The following is a 26,108-nucleotide window of genomic DNA, read 5'->3' on the forward strand; positions in this document are numbered from 1 at the left end:
CGGCTGGTACCGATCAGGTGTAAGCCTGGGGACTTCCCCGAATGTGAAGATGGTGTCGACGGACGCCTCCACTTCGGGATGGGGAGCGCTGCTCGAGGGCAGACCATCCTTTGGCCTATGGTCAGAACGGGAAAAGCTCCATCATATCAACTGTCTAGAAATGCTGGCAGTGGAGAACGCGCTGATGCGCTTTTGTCCCCAAATCAAGGATCACCACGTCTTAGTCTGTTCGGACAACATGTCTGTGGTGTCCTACATAAATCGCCAGGGCGGTCTCGGGTCCTGAAACCTGTACAGGCTAGCGGAACGCCTCCTGGTTTGGGCTCAGTGCAACGTGTGTTCGCTGAGGGCAGTGCATGTGCCTGGGCTACGGAATCTGGGTCCAGACAGGCTGTCCAGAGGTAATGTTCCTACGGGCGAATGGTCTCTGCACCCGCAAACAGTCCGGCTGTTGTGGGAGAGATTTGGCAGGGCGGAGGTGGACCTCTTCGCATCCCATGAAAACGCTCACTGCCCTGCGTTCTTTTCCAAGAACGAAAGCGCGCTGTCACGGGAATGGCCGTACTGCCCGCTTTATGCTTTCCCTCCCTTCTCCCTACTTCCGCAGGTGATAGAATGGGTGAGAGAAACGAGATGTTCAATACTGCTTGTAGCACCTCTTTGGAAGAACCAACCATGGTTCCCAGATTTGATGCAGTTAGCAGATGTCGCCCCGTGGCCAGTACCGTTGAGGAGGGACCTCCTTTCGCAGGCCAGGGGCCCGATTTGGCACCCTCAACCAGAGTTGTGGTCCCTCCATGTGTGGGCGCTCAACGGTTACCCGCTGATCTCGCAGTGGGAGTGCTGAATACCATCACTCAGGCTAGAGCTCTGTCGACACGACGTCTGTATGACGTCAGTCCCTATGTGGGACCTCGCGGCGGTTTTGGAGGCCATGAAGGGTCCCCCTTTTGAGCCTATCCAATCAGTTAGCCATCAGCATCTGTCGTTTAAGACAGTATTCTTGTTGGCTCTCGCTTCGGTGAAGCGTGTGGGTGATTTGCACGCGCTCTCGGTGAGCCAGTCGTGCTTGGAGTTTGGGCCTAATGACTCAAGGGTCATACTCAAACCTAGGCACGGTTATGTGCCGAAATCCCTCAACACGCCGTTTCGGGCTCAGGTTATTGCCCTGTCTGCCCTGCCGGTGTCGGAGAGGGTAGAGACTCGAGTCTTCATTGCCCTGTCAGGGTTTTTAAGAGCTTATGTGTCTCGTTCTGCTGCCTTTCGGCAGACGGAGCAGCTGTTTGTCTCGTTCGGTGGACGTTCCAAGGGTTCTGTTTCGAGACAGACTCTATCCAGATGGATAGTTGACGCCATAGCGTTAGCTTATGCTTCCAGGGGCCTTCAGTGCCCGTTGGGCGTCAGAGCACACTCCACAAGAGGCGTCGCCTCGTCGTGGGCGTGGTCTACTGGGATCTCCTTGCAGGATATATGTATGGCGGCAGGTTGGGCCTCGCCGCCTACATTTATCAGGTTCTATAACCTGGAGGTTCCCGCCTTGCAAGCAAGGCTGCTGTCGGTATAGTCGTATCAGGGCCCTGAGGGGAATTCTGAGTTCATGAGCACTATGCGCTGCCGACTGTTATATGGGCAGTATTGTGTAAGACCCGCATTGCCACATTGGTCAGGCTTTGCCTCGGCTGTGTGATGTCATATTGCCGCATCTACGGATGCTGCTAGATATGGGACGGAGGGCTTTCCCCCTTTTCTGTCCTGGACACTCTGTGAGTCCCTCAGGTGACTGTGCACTGTAAATCCTGGGCGTTGCTTCAGGTTTATTGGTGTGTGATCCCTGCGCGCACGGCGTTTAACATTGTGTTCCCGTACCGTCTTAGCTAAGACGCAGTACGAGAGAGCTCTCTTAAGAGAACGTACTCGGTTACTAAACGTAACCTCGGTTCTCTCTAGAAGAGCGAACAAGTACTGCGTTCTCTGCCGTGCGCACGATTCAGTCTGGTTCGCTTTGGCTTTGAAATAAATGTGAAGAAAGACTAGTGCAAGTGCAGATATTGTGGGATTAAGTAAGTAGATGAATGTATATGAGAAGTAAGAATGTATATGGGAAGTATTTTGTACAAAATAATGTGTTTATTACTAGAAATGTCTGACAGTACCAGAGATGTTAAGTATATGCTCCTGCTAAAGTTGACCAACAGCCTGCATTATTAGCATGCATCACAACTACACCTGACCTCATTTATTAGACCAGATGTGGGGTACTGGACCCCACATTGATCTAAAACGGGGGACTGAAGGAGTGGATGCCGAGTTGCCATATCCTTCATACTGATATTAATTATATTATTACATGATTTCTTGTTTGACTATTAATCGAGTTTTGGCAAAAGTGAAATGTGTAACCTTATGTGCGCTTATGAGATATTAAAGAATCTTGTTCTACCCTGTATTTCTTTTCCTCAAGATTAATGGCCGCATATTATGTGTGTGTATCCAACCGTAATGATAAGACACTCGCCAGTGCTAGAAAGCCTTGAATTTTAGATAAGTTCTCTGTGTATGTGTGTTAGTATCTGTCTGTACAGGGAGAAGCTCAGACAGTCCCAGGACAAACGATCAACTGCCAGTGTCCAGCGTATCAGATATACGTCTTTGGAGAGTTTATCTAGGTTTTGGAACCAATCAGAATTTTGTTGACTTATGTATTGACGCAATTAGTATCCTCTGTCAGGGTATAACTGTGGTTGATTTTGAGTTGTACGGGGGCGGCCTACGAACTCGAGAGTATTGAAGCTGACTTCTGCTGATGAAACTGCAAACTATTTTCTACAGTAAAATTATTATTATTAAATATTAATTGAACTCATCTCTGACTCCTGGTCTTCATTGCGATATATCTGGTCCTTGGGTTTTAACTGTTAAATTACCCCAACACTTGCAAAGCCCTCTGCATCGCAGGTGATCCCACCCACCCGTCACACAGCTTCTTCAGCCTGCTGCTGAGTCTCCAGGCTAGGACCAGCAGACTGAAGGACAGCTTCGTCCACCAGGCTGTCAGGAAGCTGAACTCCCTCCTGAACTTGCCCCCCCTCCCCTCTTCTGCCCTAGGCACCACTGAACTATGAAGCCCCCCCACCCCCAGATCCCACATCCCCAGGTCCTTCCACCGCCCCCCACCACCCCCACCCCCAAATATACGATGACATGCACCAGTCACCTTGTGCAGCATTGGTCTGATCACTACCTCATTCAGCATGGAACTGACGTCATTCCACTACCTCATCAGTCAGTTAAATAAAATAACTGCTCTTGAGCCCTTTGTCACTTTAATCAGACTAAATAAGCTTCTTCTTTTTTCACTAAAAATCTTTTATCTGCACTGTTGTTCACTTCATTGATTTGCACTCTATCTGCCATGTGCCTTGCACTGCTTTATTTAACTTTATTTTTAATTTTATTATATGTCTTTTTTACATTCCCTTATTGTATAGTTGTATCTACATTTTATATTTGACCTAGATTTTTAGGCTCTACTGTTAATGTTATCTGTATGCACCGGGGGTCTGAGAGTAACGCAATTTCGATTCTCTGTATGTATGTACTGTACATGTGGAAGAATTGACAATAAAGCAGACTTGACTTGACTTAAAAAAAAGTCTTATGTAGCTTGATGCTAACGTTAGCTCTAATGCAGCTACATTTTATATTTTACATTTTATATTAAGACATTTGATAAAAGTTGGGTAAATGTATACTGGGATTGAAGCGATGAGGCTTGGTAAAAATTGAAATACCAGAACAAAGGCTAATGATAGTGGAATAAAAACAAAAGAATAATGATAAAAGCATAATGAGGATTTTGTGTCCTACCTGGTCGATGTGTGAAAGGCTCGTTTTCTAAGAACAATAGAATCATGAATGGGGCAGTTTGTTGGTCCAGACATGAGATAATAGCACTCCAGGAGTGCTTACAGCGGTCATAAATCAATGTTATTAGCCTTTTATGAGCCTTCTCTAAAAGCACACGACATGGTCTTAGAAAATGTTTCATAAAATTTTATGAAACATTTTTAAAATAGCTTTTACTTTAACAAATGATTTGGACCATGGGCAAGTTTGTTTTCTGACAGGGAGTCACCCACTCCACATTTTGATTGACAACTGTCACAGCCTCTTAGTGACCCTGTTTACTCTTTTCTTTTCAACCGTTGGATAGGATTTTAAAAAATGTCTGTTGTATTTGTGTGAGGTGGGTTGCTACTTCTGACAAAGTGCTGTTAAATATAGGTGAAACTAGGCCCCAAATTAAAAAATAAAAAGCTTTCTTAAAAAGGCAAAAGAATGCATGCACGTTTTCTTAATATGACAATTAAAATATCAATAGACTGATGAAAATTCGGGACATTTTCTCAATATGCAACGTGCGGGACAAGGGGTGAAAATACTGTACCATGCAAAGAAATAGTCCCACAAAGATAACAAAACCTTGATAAAACATTGTCTAGTCTGCTTTAGTAAATAGTTTTATGTGAAATATGTCTAAGTAAATTTTACATTGTGCATAACACTTTTAGTCTTGGCCATATTCCCAAAATAAAAAAGCTTTTAAGATGTTATAGATCAAGTAAGACCATACAAAAAAATGTTGGGTCTTGAATCAAAAGCTACTAAAGAGGGCAGTCACACCCTGGCAATGTAGAATACCTTCCAATAGAGGAATGAGTTGATTTGTGGGAAACAAATATGTCAATGAGCCATTTTACTTCTGCAGAAAGATATATTTATTGTATTCTGTATAGCTAATAGCTCAGAAATGTTGCTCTGGTTTATGCAAGAACAAAAGCTGTTGAAAAGTTGTTAAAAGAAATACATGAATCATTAACATATATCATATAAGTGCAGACAGCAGACTTCACCTAATCTACAATGTTCAATGAGCAAACCACGGTAGCTAATGTGATGAGATTCTCAGAGAAAAATGCAATGTGAAACAATGTGAACAATGTTAAAAGTATTTTTCAATCATTAGATGTGATCCAGAAAATGGTTAGATTATTGCCCTCTGTCTTTGTATTTACTGAATATCCCATCTGATAGGTGATTTCACTGTAAACACAGAGAATGGGAAATATTTTCCTTCCCATTTTTTTAAACACAAACCCTAGTCACTGAGAACACAGATGTACACTGCATATTATGGAGGAATAATCAGCAGACAAAAACAATTATAATAATAAATAAAAATGGCATCACATGAAATTACAGTGCAAGCTCTACGCAAAGTAGGAACAGATTATTTAGGTTGGTATCCATGATTAAATCCTAATCCATGACTCTGCCATATCTCTTCTGCATGTTGGGCAGGGCAGTCTCGCCTCCATCCTCCCAAGTGTGTTTCAGAAACCCATTGCTTTTCTGGTTTTCCAACCAGTCAGGCCTGCCCACTCTGCGCATAAACCCCCCATATCTCTTGTGCAGGTCTCTCCCTGCCTCCCCTAGACCACTGTTCTCCTGTACACTACTCATGAATCCCCCATAACGCTTGACCATGTCCCCATCATGCTGCTCATCTGATTTTGAGGTGGGACCGTCCCTGAGGATCTCTCTCAGCTGCTCCACCAGTTGGTCTTCAGCTCCACCTTCTGGCTTGTCATTCTTCATTAAGCCTCCGTATATCTTACTCATGGCCTCTGTGATGTCACTCTCAGCTGGGGCTCTCGTGCCGATCTCTGCTGCTTTCTTAATTATGAAGCCCCCATAACGCTTCATGAAGCCACCATATTTTTTGGCGAGAAGATGGTCTGCACTCTCTTCATCTTGTTTAAGGTTGTCCATTGCAAGGCGATCCTTTTCACTGATGATGTTTTTGCAGATTTCTACTTGTCTAGAGTCCACTGTTCCTTCACACTGTAATGAGCAGGTCTATGGGAGACATGAATTACCAATCAATGCAATGAAACAATTGGTCCACTAGAGGGCACACATGTTCATTCTGTTGGCGTTCAATGCCGTTCCATATTAAAGACTGCTGATTACAACTGACAGTTTAAACAATGGAAAATGGTGTCAGTTTGTCACTTGGCAACACAAGATTTGAATAACTTGAGTTGTACTACAGCACAAACAACTTTTAGTGAAAATTACATCACATGTGCCTGTATACTGCTTTCACATAAAATATTAGAATAATTTAAAACCAAACTATAGAGTACAACTATAATTTTGACGTGTTTACTAATATATTAAAACACGTGTGAAGTACTTATTTTAACTGTAGAGTATTATATTAAAATTACTATATTTTAAATGTACTAAACTTCATCATGACAAATGTGTAATTGTAAGTCCCCATTTGTTAGTCGCTTTAAAAAAATGCTTTTAAAAGCGTCTGCAAAATTACACAATGTAAATATAAATGTTTAATTACAAATATATTTAAATAAATTACATTCAAGTTTAAATAGAAATCACAATATATTTTAGTTTACCTTAAATGCTAGTACACACTACATTACACTAACCATATTACAAAGACAATAGAGCTAATTATAAAATAAATAAAAAAATTAACTTATGTGGGTTAAATAACACTGGGAACTTCAGCTGACTGGTTTTAATATAAATTTAAACTATAATACATTTTCACTTAATTGCAATTAACATGCAGACATTTTTAAATCTACATTTTTACTGCAAATAAAAATTATTAAGACTGATATACAGTATAGAGGGGAACGGGGCTAGTTGTCACACAATTCTTTTAAAGGATAGCTTCATGTTTTGAAAGTCAATTTTTGTTAAGGCTGGACTACAAAAGAAAAACTATTGAACATTTATGCCATTTTTTATTTCTCAAGGAAAATGAAAATACATAACATCTCACAAATATCCAACCATTTTGTCTCACTTATGGGTAAGTTGTCAAAATAGAACCTGCCATTTAGTAAAGTAATTACGAAACAGCAAATTTATATTTAATAGATTGCATGTAATTTTTACTTAAATCGTACCCCAACCTGACTTCTATGAAAAATAGCCTACACAGTGTAAACTTTTACACAGTTATTAGTTGACTTTTGCCTGAACACACATACACACACACACACACACACACACACACACACACACACACATATATATATATATATATATATATATATAGATGAAATGAAGCTCACCAGTTTGTCGATCTCGGTCTGTTGACGGAGCAGCCGGAAAACGCAGAGCGCGCAGTCTCTGCCGCATTCAGCGCGAACCATCAGCACGAGACATGCGCTCAAAACCAGACTCCACCGGTTCACAGTTAACGCCATGAGCTGCAAACAAGCATTTAACCTTTACTTACATAATGAAAATGTAAATCAATCTTTGGCCGAGTCTTGCAAATTGAAAATGTACGGTAAACTATCATACTTGTTTATTGCAAAAAATCGTCTAGCCTATAATTACGCACGCTCACAAATTATTAATTAGTAGCCTACAGTAAGCACATTTGTTTATAAAAGAACCATAAATAGACCAAACAACCTATCCAGTGTATAAAATTATTAGTTAATCATTTTATTATGCTACTTTTTAAATTCGGCACACAGTTTTTCTCCATTAGTTTACCTGTTTACAGTAGTTTTCTTTGGCAGTGTCCACTGTATCGCTAAATATGTTGGACAGCTTCTCACAGGGAGCAAAAAGAAAAAAAATATCAAAGTCAGTCGTGTAGCGGAGCCTTTGGTTAAGTATCTTGTATCTCACAACACGACGATAAACCCCACATCTGCTCTGTTCAGAAAAGACCGTCACAACTTTAAGTAGCATCCCCTTTCGACACCACGCCGTTTGCAATCTGACGTCAGCAGAAAGCTTCAGGCATGGAGTGACGAGAGAATTAATTAATGTGTGATAATTCTCGATTCTTGAATAATACAGGAGCCCTACCCAGCCGGCATTTCAACGTTGATTCAACGTTGAAACAACGTCAGGTACCATGGTTGAATCAACGTTGAATGACTTTTCGATTTTGCAAATTGGATCAACGTTGAAATCACGACGTTGATGCACCGTTGAAATCGCGACGCTGTTTCACCGTCTTCATCATGGGTGAATTACGGTCGTTCTGGAGACCTTGGATTAACGTTGAATGTGGTGTTGATTTTAAAAATTAAATCGACGTTCATAACACGACGTTGTTTCACCGTCGTACCGTGCACCATGTATAAAGACACAATGGTATGTTCTTCAATTAGATCCTAGTTTGCATTTAGATCACCATTACAGGATAAAGGCAAAAAATCTTATACCTGGCGGCAATGGCTTGACAATCAACTTCAATAAACTACCACATGCTCAAAATGGTAAAACAGCAGTTTTATTTTGGAAACATACTGTACAAAACAGATAAAAATAATCCCAAACTTTATTTTGCAGAGTATGCATGGACGTATTGTTAAAACATGTAGAATAACAATTCAAATTCAATAATATTTAAAAGTTTTTGTCAAATAATTTGTTATATTTCTGCATATAAATGCATATTTTTTGCAGCACTTGCAAGAGAAACCCTTGTACCTTTATGACTGAAACCAGTTGATCTTTTATTATGGTAATGTGTCTCATTACAAGAGATGTGTACATTAGTGCAGTGAAAATTTGCTTGCAACATTTTGAGAAGGGAACCTTCAACCAGGGACGCTGTAACGGGAGGGAAGATTAGGACAATTTCAAGAGCCCAAAGTTAGAGGGGGCACTCTGAGGGGGGGGGGGGGGGGGGTGGGTTGGGGGTGGATGGTGTCTTTTTAAACCTTGTGGAATGCAGAATGTTATTTCTACGGAAGGGGACTCTAAAATGTTAGACCAAACAGCCTTGTGCATATAGTGTGGTTGTGCTTTGGGTGATCCTTGAAAGAGTCCCAGCTCCAGGTCCTTTCTGAGGCCGTTCATTTAAGTCAAGTCATCTTTATTTATATAGCGCTTTAAACAAAATACATTGCGTCAAAGCAACTGAACAACATTCATTAGGAAAACAGTGTGTCAATAATGCAAAATGACAGTTAAAGGCAGTTCATCATTGAATTCAGTGATGTCATCTCTGGTCAGTTTAAATAGTGTCTATGAATTTATTTGCAGTCAAGTCAATGATAAAGACTTAGTTTAAATTAAAATGTGCTATCACAAAAGTAACATAACTGTAATGTACTTAAATGTAAAAAAAAAAAAAAAAACCTTGCTCAAATATTAAATTAAAATGTATTAACATTAATATTTAATTTAGTGATTCCCCTGTGTAACCACTAGAGCGGGCCTGACACTGAGAACCACTGCTTTAAACAATCCTAATTCATTTTTAAATTCATTTTCATTAATTCATTTAAATTGTACCAATTTCGCAATTATATTTTTCAGAAATCACTTTGATACTATTATAAGAATAAAAACATATATATAACACACCTAAGGAAAATGTGGAAAAATATCTAAAAGACAGACATTAACACAATTTACCAGCAACACAACAACAGATGAGCATCTAACTTGAGCATGATTGATAAAGCAATACAAAAATACACACATGTATTTATTTATCTTCTGCAGGTTACAGGTCCTTTAAGTTACCCATTTGTTAACTCTGGTAACGTTATACTTTACTATTTTCAAAAGATAATAAAGATAGCGATATTCTTACCTAATTTTGTCAGTACGTTAAGCAGGACCTCGCAGAACACATCTTCTTGTGTCCACATTACAGTTTTTGTTCTCCATTGACATGTCATGACTCAAATTCGCTCAAAAAAATAAATATAAATAAATAAATAACAGGCAAATATAAAATAATTTGTGACCGACTGAACAGTTACAACGAGCAGCAGCTCACAGTCAGCCGCCTCAGCCTCACTCACAGAAAGACGATATTAATTACGGTCATATTTTCAAATTCAGAAGGCGCGAAACGATTCATGGTCCAGTTTCCTGAGCCAGGTTAACCAATCTTGATTAAAGTAATAAAATAAAACTACTAATAGGAATTGTTTCAGCGTGATAAAGCAGCGAAATGTATTTAGTTTTATTTTTGCTAATGATGATAACATATACCTTTAGATTTTAGGATAGGTATCATGATTAAAATATTGTAAAATGCTATTAAAATAATAATAAAAATCTTAAATCATTTAATATAAATAATTTAAAAGTTTATTAACCTTTTCAACCATTTAGCATTAAACATTTTCAATGTTGTTTGAAAGTTAAAACAACTGAACTTATTTCAACGTTGAAGGTTGGTCATGTGCCGGAAGTTTTTCAACGTTCAGCTTTAAACGTTGAATCAACGTTGTTTCAACATTGAATCAACAACCATCATTATTTCAACCATATTTCAAGGTTGAAGGTTGGTCATGTACCCGGAAGTTTTTCAACCGTTCAGCTTTAAACGTTGAATCAACGTTGTTTCAACGTTGAAACCACAACTGACCTTATTTCAACCATATTTCAACGTTGAAGGTCGGTCATGTGCCGGCTGGGTAGCTAGTTTCAAGTGATTTCAAGTGTGTGTGTGTGTGTGTGTTATTTATTTATTTATTTTTGTAGTTTGTGCTGCAAGTTGATGTCATGCTGAGCAATGTAATGCTATGAACTCAATTTTGTTACTGTTTTAAATTAAACATGATGAACCCTAACGAAAAGAGCAGATTCAGACAACAAAGGAACAGTACTGTAGCTCATTGCTATGAAAAGTGTTCAGCTGCCTAGCTGTCTTTTTTTTCATAATGTCTAATACAGTCCAAGTAGACAGCATACCTCTTAAGATAGAACAAAGTGTTCACCAAAATAATAGACTAACTTATTTTTTCCTAAAACTGGCTGAATATACTCTTGAAAATAAATGTTTCAAAAGGGTGTAGCAATGCCATAAAATAACCATTGCTGGTTCCCAAAGAACCTTTCAGTGAACAGTTTGTAGGAGTTCCATAGAAGAACCAGGAGTGTATTCAATCTAACTACCTAATCTGTGTTTTTTACTTAGCATGTGCAGTTTATTAATATCAGTGTCATCATGACTGCTCTATCGGATGTCATTGTTTTGCATGCTGTAAAATCCAATAGTTTACCTTACTTACAGTCATGGCCAAAAATATGTAATGAAAGGTTAGATTTTTGTGATTAAAAAATAAAATAAAAATATAGCTGCAAGCAGCGATGGCGGGCTCTAGCCATCAGTGCAACACCACCCCGGTGGCATCAGGTAAACTGTGCCCAGCGGGCACATGCATTCACAATAGCCCTCTGGCAGTCAGGTTTTAAGGGATACGCCAGTTAAAGGGTTAATCCGAATCATCTAGACTTTGGAATCAAATTCACAGAACAATATATATAACTGTCTAGTCTCTGTTTCCCTGGGTGTCCACTAGTGGGCTCACTTACCCTTAGGCACTTCACCGTAGGCACTAGAATTCCTCTAGTCTTGTCCTGTCATAACAGTAATTGCACTCCTGTTAATTGCACCAGGTGCAGTCACTTTATTGTAATTAGCCTCCCTATAAATACCAGTCTTTTCCTGTTGTTTGTATGGAGTCCTTACCTTTCATGTATCCAGCATTCTCGTTCCCCGAGATTCTTCCTAGTCTGCTCGTCCTCCGAGTCCTCTCGTTTTCAGAGTTCCCTTTCCTGTCCCTTTCCTTGTTTGTTTATTTTTGGACTGTCTTTTGGTTTTGACCTTGGATTGTTTTTTGACTACGATTTGGATTACCCTAAATAAATACCTGCTATCGGATCTCTCGCTCTCCCTGTGTTTCACTGGTCGCGATCGTCACAGAAGGACTCCATCCCTGAGATCCAGTGGTATGTCTGTTCTTGTTTCCTCCCCAGCCACCGAGCGGGAGAGGAATGGTTTTGAGGGAACCCGCCTGGTGGTTTTCCGTGGGACTAGGGGAGGTCGCAAGGGAGTTAGTGGTAGAGAGGAGGTTCGGCATCGCTCTCCACCATGGCCCCCCTTCGACCCTGGGCTCATGTGGATAGGATCGGAGCCGCCTTCCAGAGTCAGGGCTAGTTCCTGTTGACCTTCCAGAGTCGAGTCAGGTGCCAGTTGACTTTCCATAGTTGAGTCTGGTTCCGGTCGACCCTCCAGAGTCGAATCAGGTGCTCATGGACCCTCCAGAGTCGAGTCAGGTGCTCGTGGACCCTCAAGAGTCAGGGTTAGTCACCGTCGACCTTCCAGAGTCAGGGTTAGTCACCTTTGACCTTCCAGAGTCAGGGTTAGTCACCGTCGACCTTCCAGAGTCAGGGTTAGTCACCGTCGACCTTCCAGAATCAGGGCTAGTCACCGTTGACCTTCCTGAGTCAGGACTAGTTACCATTGACCCTCCAGAGTCAGGGTTAGTCACCGTTGACCTTCCAGAGTCAGAACTATTCACCATTGACCTTCCAGAGTCAGGGCTAGTCACCGTTGACCCTCCAGAGTCTGGACTAGTTACCGTTGACCTTCCAGAGTCAAGTCAGGTCACTGGTGATTTTCAAGGACAGAGTCAAGTCACTGGTGATCATCAAGGACAGAGTCAAGTCACTGGTGATCTTCAAGGACAGAGTCAAGTCACCGGGGTTCTTCATGGGAGAATTCAAGTCACCAGTGATCTTCATGAACAAAGGCAAGTCACCATTGATCTTCATGAACAAAGGCAAGTCACCATTGATCTTCATGAACAAATACAAGTCACCAATGATCTTCATGAACAAATGCAAGTCACCAATAATCTTCATGAGCAGAGTCAAGTCAGCACCGATCTTCTGGAATCCAGTATAAACACCATGGGATTAACAGAGTCTCGTCACTTTTCTGATGAACTTCCAGAACCATTCCACGTCTCTAATGAACTACCAGAACCATTCCACGTCTCTGCTGAACTACCAAAGTCTCTCCTCGCCTCTGCGGAACTTCCAGAGGCTCGTCACGTCTCAGTCGAACTCTCTGAGCGCCCAACTGTTCCTGTTGTGGCCACGGAGGCTACCCTTAACATGTTCATGTTCTTTGTTTCAGACTTGTCCTACCCGACTTGCTCTTCTGCCAGTCCGATCCCACTGTGGTGGTCTGCAGCGCCGCCCTAGTGGGCTTCGGTTTCGACCACACGGACGTGGTGGTCTTCTGCTCCGCCCTGGGGGGCTTCCGTCCCGACCACACGGTTGTGGTGGTCTTCTGCTCCGCCCTGGGGGGCTTCCGTCCTGACCACATGGTTGTGGTGGTCTTCTGCTCCGCCCTGGGGGGCTCCGGCCTCGACCACACTGACATGGTGGTCTTCTGCTCCGCCCTGGGGGGTTCCCATCCCGACCACATGGTTGTGGTGGTCTTCTGCTCCGCCCTGGGGGGCTGCTGTTCGGCCGCACGGATGTGGTGGTCTTCTGCTCCGCCCTGGTGGGCGTCACGTTATGTCCTTCTTGGACTTGTGTTTTTGTGTTTATTTATTTTTTTGTTCTTCTGTCTGTTTTCCTCTTATGGACCTGGCCCTCCGTCCCTCCCCCTGATCCTCCAGACATCTGGCAGCTGCTCCGTGGAGGAGGGGGTAATGTCACGCTGTCTAGTCTCTGTTTCCCTGGGTGTCCACTAGTGGGCTCACTTCCCCTTAGGCACTTCACCGTAGGCACTAGAATTCCTCTAGTCTTGTCCTGTCATCACAGTAATTGCACTCCTGTTAATTGCACCAGGTGTAGTCACTTTATTGTCATTAGCCTCCCTATAAATTCCACTCTTTTCCTGTTGTTTGTATGGAGTCCTTACCTTTCATGTATCCAGCATTCTCGTTCCCCGAGATTCTTCCTAGTCTGCTCGTCCTCCGAGTCCTCTCGTTTTTCGAGTTCCCTTTCCTGTCCCTTTCCTTGTTTGTTTATTTTTGGACTGTCTTTTGGTTTTGACCTTGGATTGTTTTTGACTACAATTTGAATTATCCCTGAATAAAGACATCTGCAATTGGATCTCTCGCTCTCCCTGTGTCTCTCTGGGTACACGATCGTCACATAACTTTAGTAACATATTTTTTAGTCTGAGTTAAACCTCTTTTTTTTGGCTCATTTTATCAGTAAAGGAAAAAATGCCTAATAATTCTTCACACCTGAATATAAGAAGTTTGGTTTTCTCTTCCAGCCTTCATGGTCAACTACATATATATCACACTCGTTGCCTTCTCTAGTGCAGCTCAACCGAAGTCTCATCCCATTCGTCCATATTTGTGATATCACAAATCCCGGACAATATTTGTTGTAGTCCAAACAATTTGTTCATTAATTTTTTAAAAAGTGTTTTTTGTTAAATAAAATATCTCCTTTTGAATTGTACTTTCAGCTTAGTAACTTTGCAGAACTTTTTTATGCTGAAACAGCAACATTACAGTATAACTAAAGTTGAAAAAGTGAAACATAATAATAGCACTCCTTTAAAAGGCATTATTCAGCAGTTCATAAATACAGCTATAAATGTTTTGTTCTTGAGCTATAAAGTTCAATCATTGTATTTTCATACTTTAAGTATAATTACGTTATTTTCAAACCAGTTATTTAGGAGTTGTCAGTGGTTCATGAGATCATTAAGAAAGTGAAATTAAATGATTAATAAACTATTTTAGTGTAAATATATAAATCCTATTATTTAGACATGATAATAGTTGGTCAGTGTGTTAATAACTGCTTTATTAACATATATTCCTGCTGTAATTCATGATAAAGTCAGGTTTTTATAAAACATTTAATAGTTTCCAGCCATCTATTTTTGTGAACTCATCTAAAGTGAGGACTATTTATACATTTAAAGCATTCACAAAGGAGATTTAAAGGAAAATTAATCTACCAAACAAGTTAAACACAACACAGAGGGATACAGAGCACAGAAATATTTTTTTCAAGATGGAAAAAAATTAAACTGTACAGCTGCACTTGATAATTTTTTTTTAAAAGAAATTAAATTTATATCTAAATATATATATATATATATATATATATATATATATATATATATATATATATATATATATATATATATGTGTGTGTGTGTGTGTGTGTGTGTGTGTGTGTGTGTGTGTGTGTTTGTGTACTGGCTTTCCAATGCCGTTGATAATAGGAGTAAGCAAGTTTAAAACACGTACAGAGTCCATGCAGACGGATGTAGATGCATAACAAATGCATTTCTTTATTACTTGAGCTCCATTAAACATGATCTCAAACTTCTTGTGGTCTCTCCTTGTTCACATGTACACACAAAGCCATACCTTATGGAACGCATACAACTAGAATCCACTTTGCGAGTTACTCTGCAGTGCACTCAAAAACTGTGCTTCCCAAATACCAACACACACACTTGTTGCTCAGTTTCTCTAATTAAACATAGACACAGCACCACCCAGTAGACAAAACCTTTACCATCCCCAAAATGCCTCCTACTATACACACACACACACACACACACACACACACACACACACACACACACACAGACAGATGTATATATATATATATATATATATATATATATATATATATATATATATATATATATATATATATATGTATAATTCAAGTGTACAGTTTCCTTTTATTGCATATTGAAATAAATATTTCTGAGTTCTGTATCAATCTGTGTTGTGTTTGTTTATTTTTATTTTTATTTTCCCTAGGAAGATAACTGACTCTTTACTCTCCTTTGTAATATATGTACTTATAAACCAAGAACAAGTTTATTGCTGTATTTATAAGCTGCTTACTAATGACTATTAATGTTGGGACAAGACTTTATAAAGCATGAACTGACTATTTACTAATGAATGCAGTTATAATAAAGTGATACCAATGCATTTACTAATGTTAACAAATTAAACATTATTTTACAGTGTTATCAAATCCTTAAATGATTTATAAGTGTTTTGTAATGATTTTATTGACCTATAAGCATTTGTGAAAGTTCTGCTTGCATTACAGCTTAGTCTTCATCTGTGAGCTGAACAGATTTACTGTTACATCCATGAGATTATGTAAATTCAGATAAATATCATGTCACAGGATGTCATAGGTCAGTATCAAATGAGTTTTAAATTATTATTTGCAGAACAAATAAGGATTTTTAGCATTTTTTAAAATCCCTAAAACTGTCAGAAAAGGATAAGGCCTAAGAGATTTCTGTTTGAGTGGCTAAATTTATTTTTGTTTTTACAATTATAATACATAAACTATGAAATTATAAAAAAAAGTACAACAGTTATTGTTTTCCAAAGTTTATTTATTTATTTTCATTTTTTTTGGGATTTACATTTAAAAAACATTAGCCTACTTCAATCATTCTAAACAGCTTGAATAAAACCTGTTAATATTTATTATAGACCACTGTAACTGTCTATAATCTAACAAACAAGTTATGAAAATAAAAGTGTGTACACCAGATAAATTGGACGATAAAGAAATTGCTAACAATAGTATAACAGAGCATTTTTTTAGGTTTTTAAGCGTTTAGATGCAGAAATGGACAAATCAAATGTAAAATAAAATGTCATCGATTTAATTAAATATAGATTAATTCTTGTTAGAGCAAAATAATAATAATAATTATAATAATAACAATAATAATAATAATAATAATAATAATAATAAATGAATACATACATAAAAAAGCAGCCAAAACGAATGATTTTCTTTTTTTTCTTTTTTTTTTTTTGATTAAAATTTAAGACAGAAGCAGCTGGTAAATGCGGTCATGATCCACTTCAGATTTATTTCTCAACAATTTATGTTCACTTGGCTGTTTCGTTTATATTCGCCAAGCTATTATGTAGCCTACACTGTTCGCGCTGATCGGAAGCGGCGATTTCAGATAGGCAGCCGCCTTTCATTTTCACACAAACAGTTCAAAAACATCTGAATTTAGCTCTTGATGTGTTCTAATTGGTGGATTGTGTGATATCGCCATTTTATTTTTAAAAGCTATAAAACAAGAATAAATTCGTTTTTTGTTAGCCACATGCTCGTGCTCAGAGCGGTGATTCATCTCTCGTCTTTCTCACGTATCACTGACCAGAAATCAATTATTAATGAGCCCTGACTAGGTAATAATCAGATATGTTGGTTTAGCTTGTCAGTGTGAATTAAATCGAAGTATTTATTTGTATTTTTAACCGATTTAAAAGTGAAACTAAAAGAGAGTCTCCTCCCTTTTTTAGTCCGGGAACTGTTATCCATACAGTGTTGTAAAGTCGTGAAACTATGCATATTTCCTCAGAATGACTTTTTCATCTGTATGAAAAAAATATTTGACGTGTTTGGAAGCTGAAATTTAAAAATACAATACCATTAATGATTCCCTTTTTACAGTCATTTCAAAAAATCACCACGGCAAAACCATTCAAGCTATCCAAAATCCATTCGCAATTTATGTTCCTCAATGTTTTTGCAACATGTAGACAAAGTTTGATGTGTATAGTGTACTTCTCTTCTGAACAGTATGCATTAATTCACAGCTGTAGCTTTACAAAAATCCAGAGGTGGGTAGAGTACCCAAAAACTGTACTCAAGTAAAAGTAAAAGTACTTCTAGGAATATTTACTCAAGTAAAAGTAAAAGTACTAGTCTGAATAGTTACTTGAGTAAGAGTAAAAGAGTATCGGATAAAAAATCTACTCAAGTAGTTAGTTACTAGTTACTTTGGGTCATATATACTGAGCCTATTTTTATTTAGATATATATATATATATATATAATGTATGTAATGTATGTTTGTGTGTATAAATATATATATTTCATCAGCCTTTACTCCAGTCTTCAATGCCACATAATCCTTCAGAAATCATTCCAATATGTTGATTTACTATCAGTGATGTTCTTTTTATCTTTCTATACATCAAATAATCCTAAACAAAATTTCACAGGTTCCAAAAAAATATTAAGCAGCAAAACTGTTTCCAGCACTGGTAATAAATCAATATATTAGAATTATATTTTGAAGGATCATAACTCTGAAAACTGGAGTAATAGCTGATGAAAATTCGGATTTGCATCACAAAATAAATTATATTTTAAAGTATGTATTATATATGTATAAATAACCTCTGACACAGAGAAGAGTGAAAACTCCTCACATGACCGTTAAGTTACCGAACGTCTGAACATAACGAACCAAATGCACATTGACGGATCTTCTACTGTCTGCACGCAGAAGTATATTTCTGCAAGCGTAAATATTGTGGAAATATCATAATTAATTGTGTCTAGGCATAGGGGGGTCGTCATGTGACACACAGCAGCCACAACAGCATATTGCCAAATTATTATTAAGCATTATTTATATTTTTCATTTTTATTAGAAACATTCCCAGACGCATGAACTATATAATGAAATATCTCGATTCTCACATTTCATAGAATGTTAATAATGATAATATGCGATGGTCAAAGTAGCCTAATTATGTAATTTATGTGAATTTAACATTGAAAGTTAATGTGATATAAAAATTGCTACTAATCTTTCATTGTTCAGAAAGAGAGCAAATAACATTTACATTATCAAAGATCATTTTCACTGACAGTCTAGAGTTCAGTCACTCTCAGAAACTCACATTAAAATCACTGAAACTGTTAACACTGTGAAAGCAATATCTTAATTATAGATTCGTACACACATCTGCACTTTGTTGTTTCTGACGAGAGAATTCGCCAGAAAGAGGTATTCAGTCAGCGAGCGAGTGAAGGAAGAACCAGAATTTTAGCAATGACTCATCTGAACGCCTCTGATTGGCCATTGCATTCATAAGCTCAACAGAATCATGTGTGATTGGTTATAATGCGCAGCGCTGTAAAAACGCATCTATCTCTGGCTCAGCGCCAGCCAGCCAACACAGATCTGAATTTAGCAGCTGATGATATGACTCGCTGAACATACTCGCACCGGTGTGATTGTATTAAAATTAATCGGCTATTTTTGTCTTTTGGAAGCTGCATTCAAGTTGACTCCCCTCTGTTATAAGTCACACGTACAACAAACTAATGTCACAGTGGTATCGTGTACTGTAATCAAAAAGTAGCCCAAGTTATTACCTGTTGAACAGTAGACAACACACGCAGTGTTCATCTAATAAAGATCTTCATCGCTAGAAAATAATAACCTTTGCAGATTTGCTTTCAATTCAGTGCAGATCCATAGCCACGTTTTCAACACTGCTGATGAACCGCTTCAGACACTCAGCGCGTGCGGCATGGAACTGAACGAATCATTCAAACTGATTCATGAACCTATTCACTGCTTTGCCAATTGGTTTGATCAAGCGTTTGAACAGAATTGACTCAAAAGAATGAATCATTCGTGAATGGGCATCGCTCATTGTCCAGAGAAAAGTAGACGGCGCGTTTGGAATAAACTGAAGCATTTATAACATTTATTGCATTAAGATAAAGTAACGAGAGGAGCGTCGCCCACAGTAACGAAGTAAAAGTACAGATTTTTCCCAAAAAATTTACTCAAGTAAGAGTTAAAGTACCCATCTTTAAATATACTCCAAAAAGTATTAGTTACCCCAAAAAATTACTCAAGTAAATGTAACGAAGTAAATGTAACTCGTTACTACCCACCTCTGCAAAAATCCATATTCAAATCAAAATAGCCGACTTCCTGTTGGTCGTAGCTGATGACTGTGAATTAGAAAGTTGTCCGTCTTGATAAGATCAATATATGTTCCAAGTTTGGTGTCTGTAGCTAAAACTAACCCCCCCACTTTTGTCAAAAGGTGGCGCTATAGAGTGCCTCTTCCACGCCCTTTAATAAGCTTTTGCCAGTGTCTAGCTATCAGAAATACTGATGTGTGTTCTTAGTTTCGTGAAAATCTAAGTATGTTACATGCCTCAAAATCACCTGAGAAGTATTCCAGTTTGACATGTTGCCACGGCAACAATATTTTTAGATATCAATATCCCAACAACAGTTTTACATCAGCTGTGTTTTGTCATTATTCTGATGAAGTTGGAAGCAAATAGAGTAAAAATAAGATGCTGAATTCAAAGCATATTGAAAATGACACACTTCCTGCTGCCAGTTGGTGGCGCTATAACTTGGACTCCTAATATTCACAACTATGCGACTGACATCATAAATCAAACAAACTGATGAAGTTAAATTAAAATCAGGTAATGTATGTGGATGGTATTAGACACTTCCTGTTTCTCATTTCTCGCCATAATTTCAACGCTTCGCCATGAGCAAACTGTTCGAGATATCAAAAATCCCCTGGCAATTTTTCATCCCAAATGTCTTGAGATCATATTGACCAAGTTTTGCTGGCAATCGGGTAAAAAACCTATGACAAGTATTTCAAATTCTAGAGCATGCCCTTTTTACATAACTCTAAATAGCTGACTTCCTGTTGGGTGGAGCCTCTGACATGCAATATGAAAGTTGTTCGGTACAATGAGATATATATGTGTACTGAGTTTCATATGAATACGTGCAAATATGTGTGAGCTATACATCAACATTCCTGACTGTGTTCCAGGGGGCGCTGTAGAGCCCCTGTGCCACACCTTGGTTTTAGCCCCTGCGAGCTCCTAAAGGCCACAGATTCCAAGGTGTGCACAAATTTTCCAGAGTTTTTGAGCATGTTAAGGGCCCCAAAAGCCCCCACAACTTTGATGAAAAATATTAATACTAAACCCTAATAAATAGCCAACTTCCTGTTGGGTGGAGCCTATGACATGCAGCACGAAAGTTGTTTGGTTTGATGAGATCTACATGTGAACCGATTTTCATATGTCTCCATGCAAGTATGCATGATATATGGGCCTCCATATTCCATGGGGCGCTGTAGAGCCCCTGCGCCACGCCCGTGTATCAGTCTCTGCCCGGCCCTAATGGCCGCAGGTTCCAAGGTGTGTGCCAATTTTCAAGAGTTTTCGAGCATGTTAAGGGCCCCAAAACCCCCGAGACATTGGAAAATAATAATAAGAATTAAAGCTGCAAGCAGCAATGAAAGGGCCCTCACACTCGGGCTCACCACCACCCGGTGCCCATAGGAGGAACAGTGAATGTTGGGCCATATGCTTAGAAAATAGTAAATATTTGTGCCACATTTCCTGCTGCCAACAGGTGGCGCTATGATTATAACAGAATATCGACATTTAAATTTCTTCAGGCCAGGACTCTTACCAAACATGCAAAGTTTCGGGCAGATCAGACAAGTCATGTTTAAGTTAGTATAAAATAATTCATTTCCTGTTGCCAGCAGGCGGCGCTATACTTAGAATTGAATATTGGCCTTTAGTTGTGTTCAGGCCAGTACTCTTATAAAACGTGATGTTTGGGTAAGATGGGAAATTGTATGCATGAGTTACAACAACTTCCTGTTTTATAGTATTAATAGCATCGTTTTGCACATACTAAGTGTTGCTAGAGTGTTTGAAAATATTTCTAGCATGATTAGCACACAATGGCATATTTTACTGTGTTGCAAATAGTGCATAAAAGTGTTAAAAATGACACTTCCTGTTGCCAGCAGGTGGCGCTATGACTATAACCGAATATGGGCATGTTGATTTATTTATGACAGGAACCTTGTCAAACGTGTGATGTTTGGGGCAGATCGGACATTGCTTGCCTGAGTTACAGCATCTTCCTTTCTCACTGCATTAGTAGCATGCTTTAGAACTTAGCTAAGTGTTGCTAGCATGTTTTAGTATGCTTCTAGAAGGTTGCCAGCATATTTAACCCTTTTTGACACATTTTAATTTGTTCTTAGGAGTCCATAACAGCGTTAACCTTGTCACTTCCTGTTACCAACAGGTGGCTCTATGACTATAACTGAATTTGCTCATGGGTGTTTGTTCAGAACAGAACACCTATCACACGTGTGAAGTTTGGGGAAGATCGGACATTGCTTGCCTAGGTTACAGCAACTTCCTTTTTCACTACATTAGTAGCATGCTTTAGCACTTAGCTAAGTGTTGCTAGCATGTATTAGTATGTATCTAGTATGTTGCCAGCCTATTTAACACTTGTTTACACTTTTAATATATTCCTAGGAGTCTGTAACAGTGTTAACCATGTCACTTCCTGTTACCAGCAGGTGGTGCTATTACTATAACTGCATTTGGTCATGGGTGTTTGTTCAGAACAAAACACCTATCACACGTGTGAAGTTTGCGGAAGATGGGACATTGCTTGCCTTAGTTACAGCAACTTCCTGTTTCACTGCATTAGTAGCATGCTTTAGCGCTTAGCTAAATGTTGCTAGGATGTATTAGTATGTATCTAGCATGTTGCCAGCCTATTTAACACTTTTTGATGCTTTTTAATATGTTCCTAGGAGTCCATAACAGTGTTAACCTTGTCACTTCCTGTTACCAGCAGGTGGCGCTATGACTATAACTGAATTTGGCCATGGGTGTTTGTTCAGGACAGAACACCCATAACACGTGTGATGTTTGGGGCAGATCGGACATTGCTTGCCTGAGTTACAGCAACTTCCTGTTTCACTGCATTAGTGGCATGCTTTAGCACTTAGCTAAATGTTGTTAGCATGTATTAGCATGCTTATAAAATTTTGCCAGCCTATTTAACCCTTGTTGATGCCTATTATTATTTTGCAAGGAGTCCATAACTGTGTTATCCATGTCACTTCCTGTTACCAGCAGGTGGCGCTATGACTATAACTGAATTTGGTCATGGGTGTTTGTTCAGGACAGAACACCCATCACACGTGTGAAGTTTGGGGCAGATCGGACATTGCTTGCCTGAGTTACAGCAACTTCCTGTTTCACGGCGAAACATCAAACTTTGTCAGGCCGCCAGGGACACACCCCTTGACGAAAACTCAAAAGCTTCGCAATTTAACGTCACAAAGGTCTTATGATGACCTTCACCAAATTTGAAGATAATCCGATTAAAACTGTAGGAGGAGTTCGTCAAAGTACGAGGCATGGAAACGGCAAAAACTGCACAAAAATCGTACAGGAAATTCAAAATAACTTACTTCCTGTTGGGTTTTGGATTTGTACCAAGAGACTTTTTTGTAGGTATTGGTGTGTTACATGTGCGTACCCATTTTCATGCATGTACGTGAAACGTAGCTCAAGGGACACTCCGTTGAAATTTACCAGGTGGCGCTATCGAGCCATTCTGCCACACCCACTTCTGAAACCTATTTCAGATGTAAATTTTCGCCGGTCCTGATGTGTGTGCAAAATTTCGTGAGTTTTGGAGCATGTTTAGGCCCTCAAAAATGCGCTTCATTACGGAGAAGAAGAAGAAGAAGAAGAAGAAGAAGAAGAAGAAGAAGAAGAAGAAGAAGAAGAAGAATTAAAGCTGCAAGCAGCGATGAAAGGGCCCTCGCACTCGGGCTCAACACCACCCGGTGCCCATAGGAGGAACAGTGAACTTTGGGCCATATGTGTATAAAATAGTAAATATTTGTGCCACATTTCCTGCTGCCAACAGGTGGCGATATGATTATAACAGAATATTGACATGTAAATTTCTTCACGCCAGGACTCTTACCAAACATGCAAAGTTTCGGGCAGATCAGACAAGTCATGTTTAAGTTAGTATAAAATAATTCATTTCCTGTTGCCAGCAGGCGGCGCTATACTTAGAATTGAATATTGGCCTTTAGTTGTGTTCAGGCCAGTACTCTTATAAAACATGTGATGTTTGGGTAAGATGGGGAATTGTATGCATGAGTTACAACAACTTCCTGTTTTATAGTATTAATAGCATCGTTTTGCACATACTAAGTGTTGCTAGAATGTTTGAAAATATTTCTAGCATGATTAGCACACAATGGCATATTTTACTGGGTTGCAAATAGTGCATAAAAGTGTTAAAAATGACACTTCCTGTTGCCAGCAGGTGGCGCTATGACTATAACTGAATTTGGCCATGGGTGTTTGTTCAGGACAGAACACCTATCACTCGTGTGAAGTTTGGGGATGATCGGACATTGCTTGCCTTAGTTACAGCAACCTCCTTTTTCACTGCCTTAGTAGAATGCTTTAACACTTAGCTAAATGTTGCTAGCATGTATTAGCATGCTCATAAAATTTTGCCAGCCTATTTAACCCTTGTTGATGCCTTTTATTATTTTGCAAGGAGTCCATAACAGTGTTAAACATGCCACTTCCTGTTGCCAGCAGGTGGCACTATGAATATAATCAAATATGGGCATGTTGATGTTTTCAGGACAGGACTCTTGTCAAACGTTTGAAGTTCGAGGCAGATCGGACATTGCTTGCATTAGTTACAGCAAATTCCTTTTTCACTGCATCACTAGCATCCTTTAGCATTTAGATAAGTGTTGCTAGCATGTATTGGTATGTTTCTAGCATGTTGCCAGCCTTTTTAACACTTGTTGACACTTTTTAATATGTTCCTAGGAGTCCATAACATGTAACTTCCTGTTACCAGCAAGTGGCGCTATGACTATTACTGAATTTGGTCATGGGTGTTTGTTCAGGACAGAACACCCATCACACGTGTGAAGTTTGGGGACAGATTGGACATTGCTTGCCTGATTTACAGCAACTTCCTGTTTCACTGCAATAATATGATGCTTTAGCACTTAGCTAATTGTTGCTAGCATGTATTAGTAGGTTACTAGCATATTGCCAGCTTATTTAACACTTGTTGGCACTTTTTCCCTTACGAAAAATAACCATGGTTTTATTATAGTAAAACTGTAGTAACCCATGGTTTTTTGGTGTGTTGACTACCATTTGTATAACCACAGATTTACTACAAATACCATGGTTATACTATGGTTAATTTGGCAAAACCATGGTTAATTTGTGGTTACCATGGATTAACTATAGTAACCATGGTTTTTTGGTTTTATTTGTAGTAAAACCATGGTTAATTTTCGTAAGGGTTATTATGTTCCTAGGAGTCCATAACTGTGTTAACCATGTCACTTCCTGTTACCAGCAGGTGGCGCTATGACTATAACTGCATTTGGTCATGGGTGTTTGTTCAGGACAGAACACCCATAACATGTGTGAAGTTTGGGATAGATTGGACATTGCTTGCCTGAGTTACAGCAATTTCCTCTTTCACTGCATTAGTAGCATGCTTTAGCACTTAGCTAAATGTTGCTAGCATGTATTAGCATGCTTATAAAATTTTGCCAGCCTATTTAACCCTTGTTGATGCCTTTTATTATTTTGCAAGGAGTCCATAACAGTGTTAAACATGCCACTTCCTGTTACCAGCAGGTGGCACTATGAATATAATTAAATATGGGCATGTTGATGTGTTCAGGACAGGACTCTTGTCAAACGTTTGAAGTTTGAGGCAGATCGGACATTGCTTGCATTAGATACAGCAAATTTCATTTTTCACTGCATCACTAGCATGCTTTAGCATTTAGCTAAGTGTTGCTAGCATGTATTGGTATGTTTCTAGCATGTTGCCAGCCTTTTTAACACTTGTTGACACTTTTTAATATGTTCCTAGGAGTCCATAACAATGTTAACCATGTAACTTCCTGTTACCAGCAGGTGGCGCTATGACTATTACTGAATTTGGTCATGGGTGTTTGTTCAGGACAGAACACCCATCACACGTGTGAAGTTTGGGGACAGATTGGACATTGCTTGCCTGATTTACAGCAACTTCCTGTTTCACTGCAATAATATGATGCTTTAACAATTAGCTAATTGTTGCTAGCATGTATTAGTAGTTTACTAGCATGTTGCCAGCTTATTTAACACTTGTTGGCACGTTTTAATATGTTCCTAGGAGTCCATAACTGTGTTAACCATGTCACTTCCTGTTACCAGCAGGTGGCGCTATGACTATAACTGCATTTGGTCATGGGTGTTTGTTCAGGACAGAACACCCATAACACGTGTGAAGTTTGGGGCAGATCAGACATTGCGTGCCTGAGTTACAGCAACTTCCTGTTTCACTGCATTAGTAGCATGCTTTAGCACATAGCTAAATGTTGCTAGCATGTATTAGCATGCTTATAAAATTTTGCCAGCCTATTTAACCCTTGTTGATGCCTTTTATTATTTTGCAAGGAGTCCATAACTGTGTTAACCATGTCACTTCCTGTTACCAGCAGGTGGCGCTATGACTATAATTGAATTTGGTCATGGGTGTTTGTTCAGGACAGAACACCCAT

The 26,108-nt window shown here is 39.1% G+C and overlaps 1 protein-coding gene across 1 annotated transcript; it reads right to left on the reverse strand.

Annotated features, from left to right (window-relative positions):
* Positions 1-4,754: 4,754 nt before the first annotated feature.
* On the reverse strand, positions 4,755-7,824 carry LOC132154254 (proenkephalin-A-like). The gene is made up of 3 exons (XM_059562824.1): positions 7,609-7,824; positions 7,176-7,313; positions 4,755-5,919 (listed from the first exon to the last, which is right to left on the reverse strand). The coding sequence occupies exons 1-3, from the start codon at positions 7,807-7,809 to the stop codon at positions 5,320-5,322; spliced, it is 939 nt and encodes a 312-aa protein (XP_059418807.1). The 5' UTR covers positions 7,810-7,824; the 3' UTR covers positions 4,755-5,319.
* Between the last annotated feature and the right edge of the window lie 18,284 nt (positions 7,825-26,108).

This window comes from Carassius carassius, chromosome 12 (genome assembly GCF_963082965.1).
Source record: "Carassius carassius chromosome 12, fCarCar2.1, whole genome shotgun sequence".
Lineage (NCBI taxonomy): Eukaryota > Metazoa > Chordata > Actinopteri > Cypriniformes > Cyprinidae > Carassius > Carassius carassius.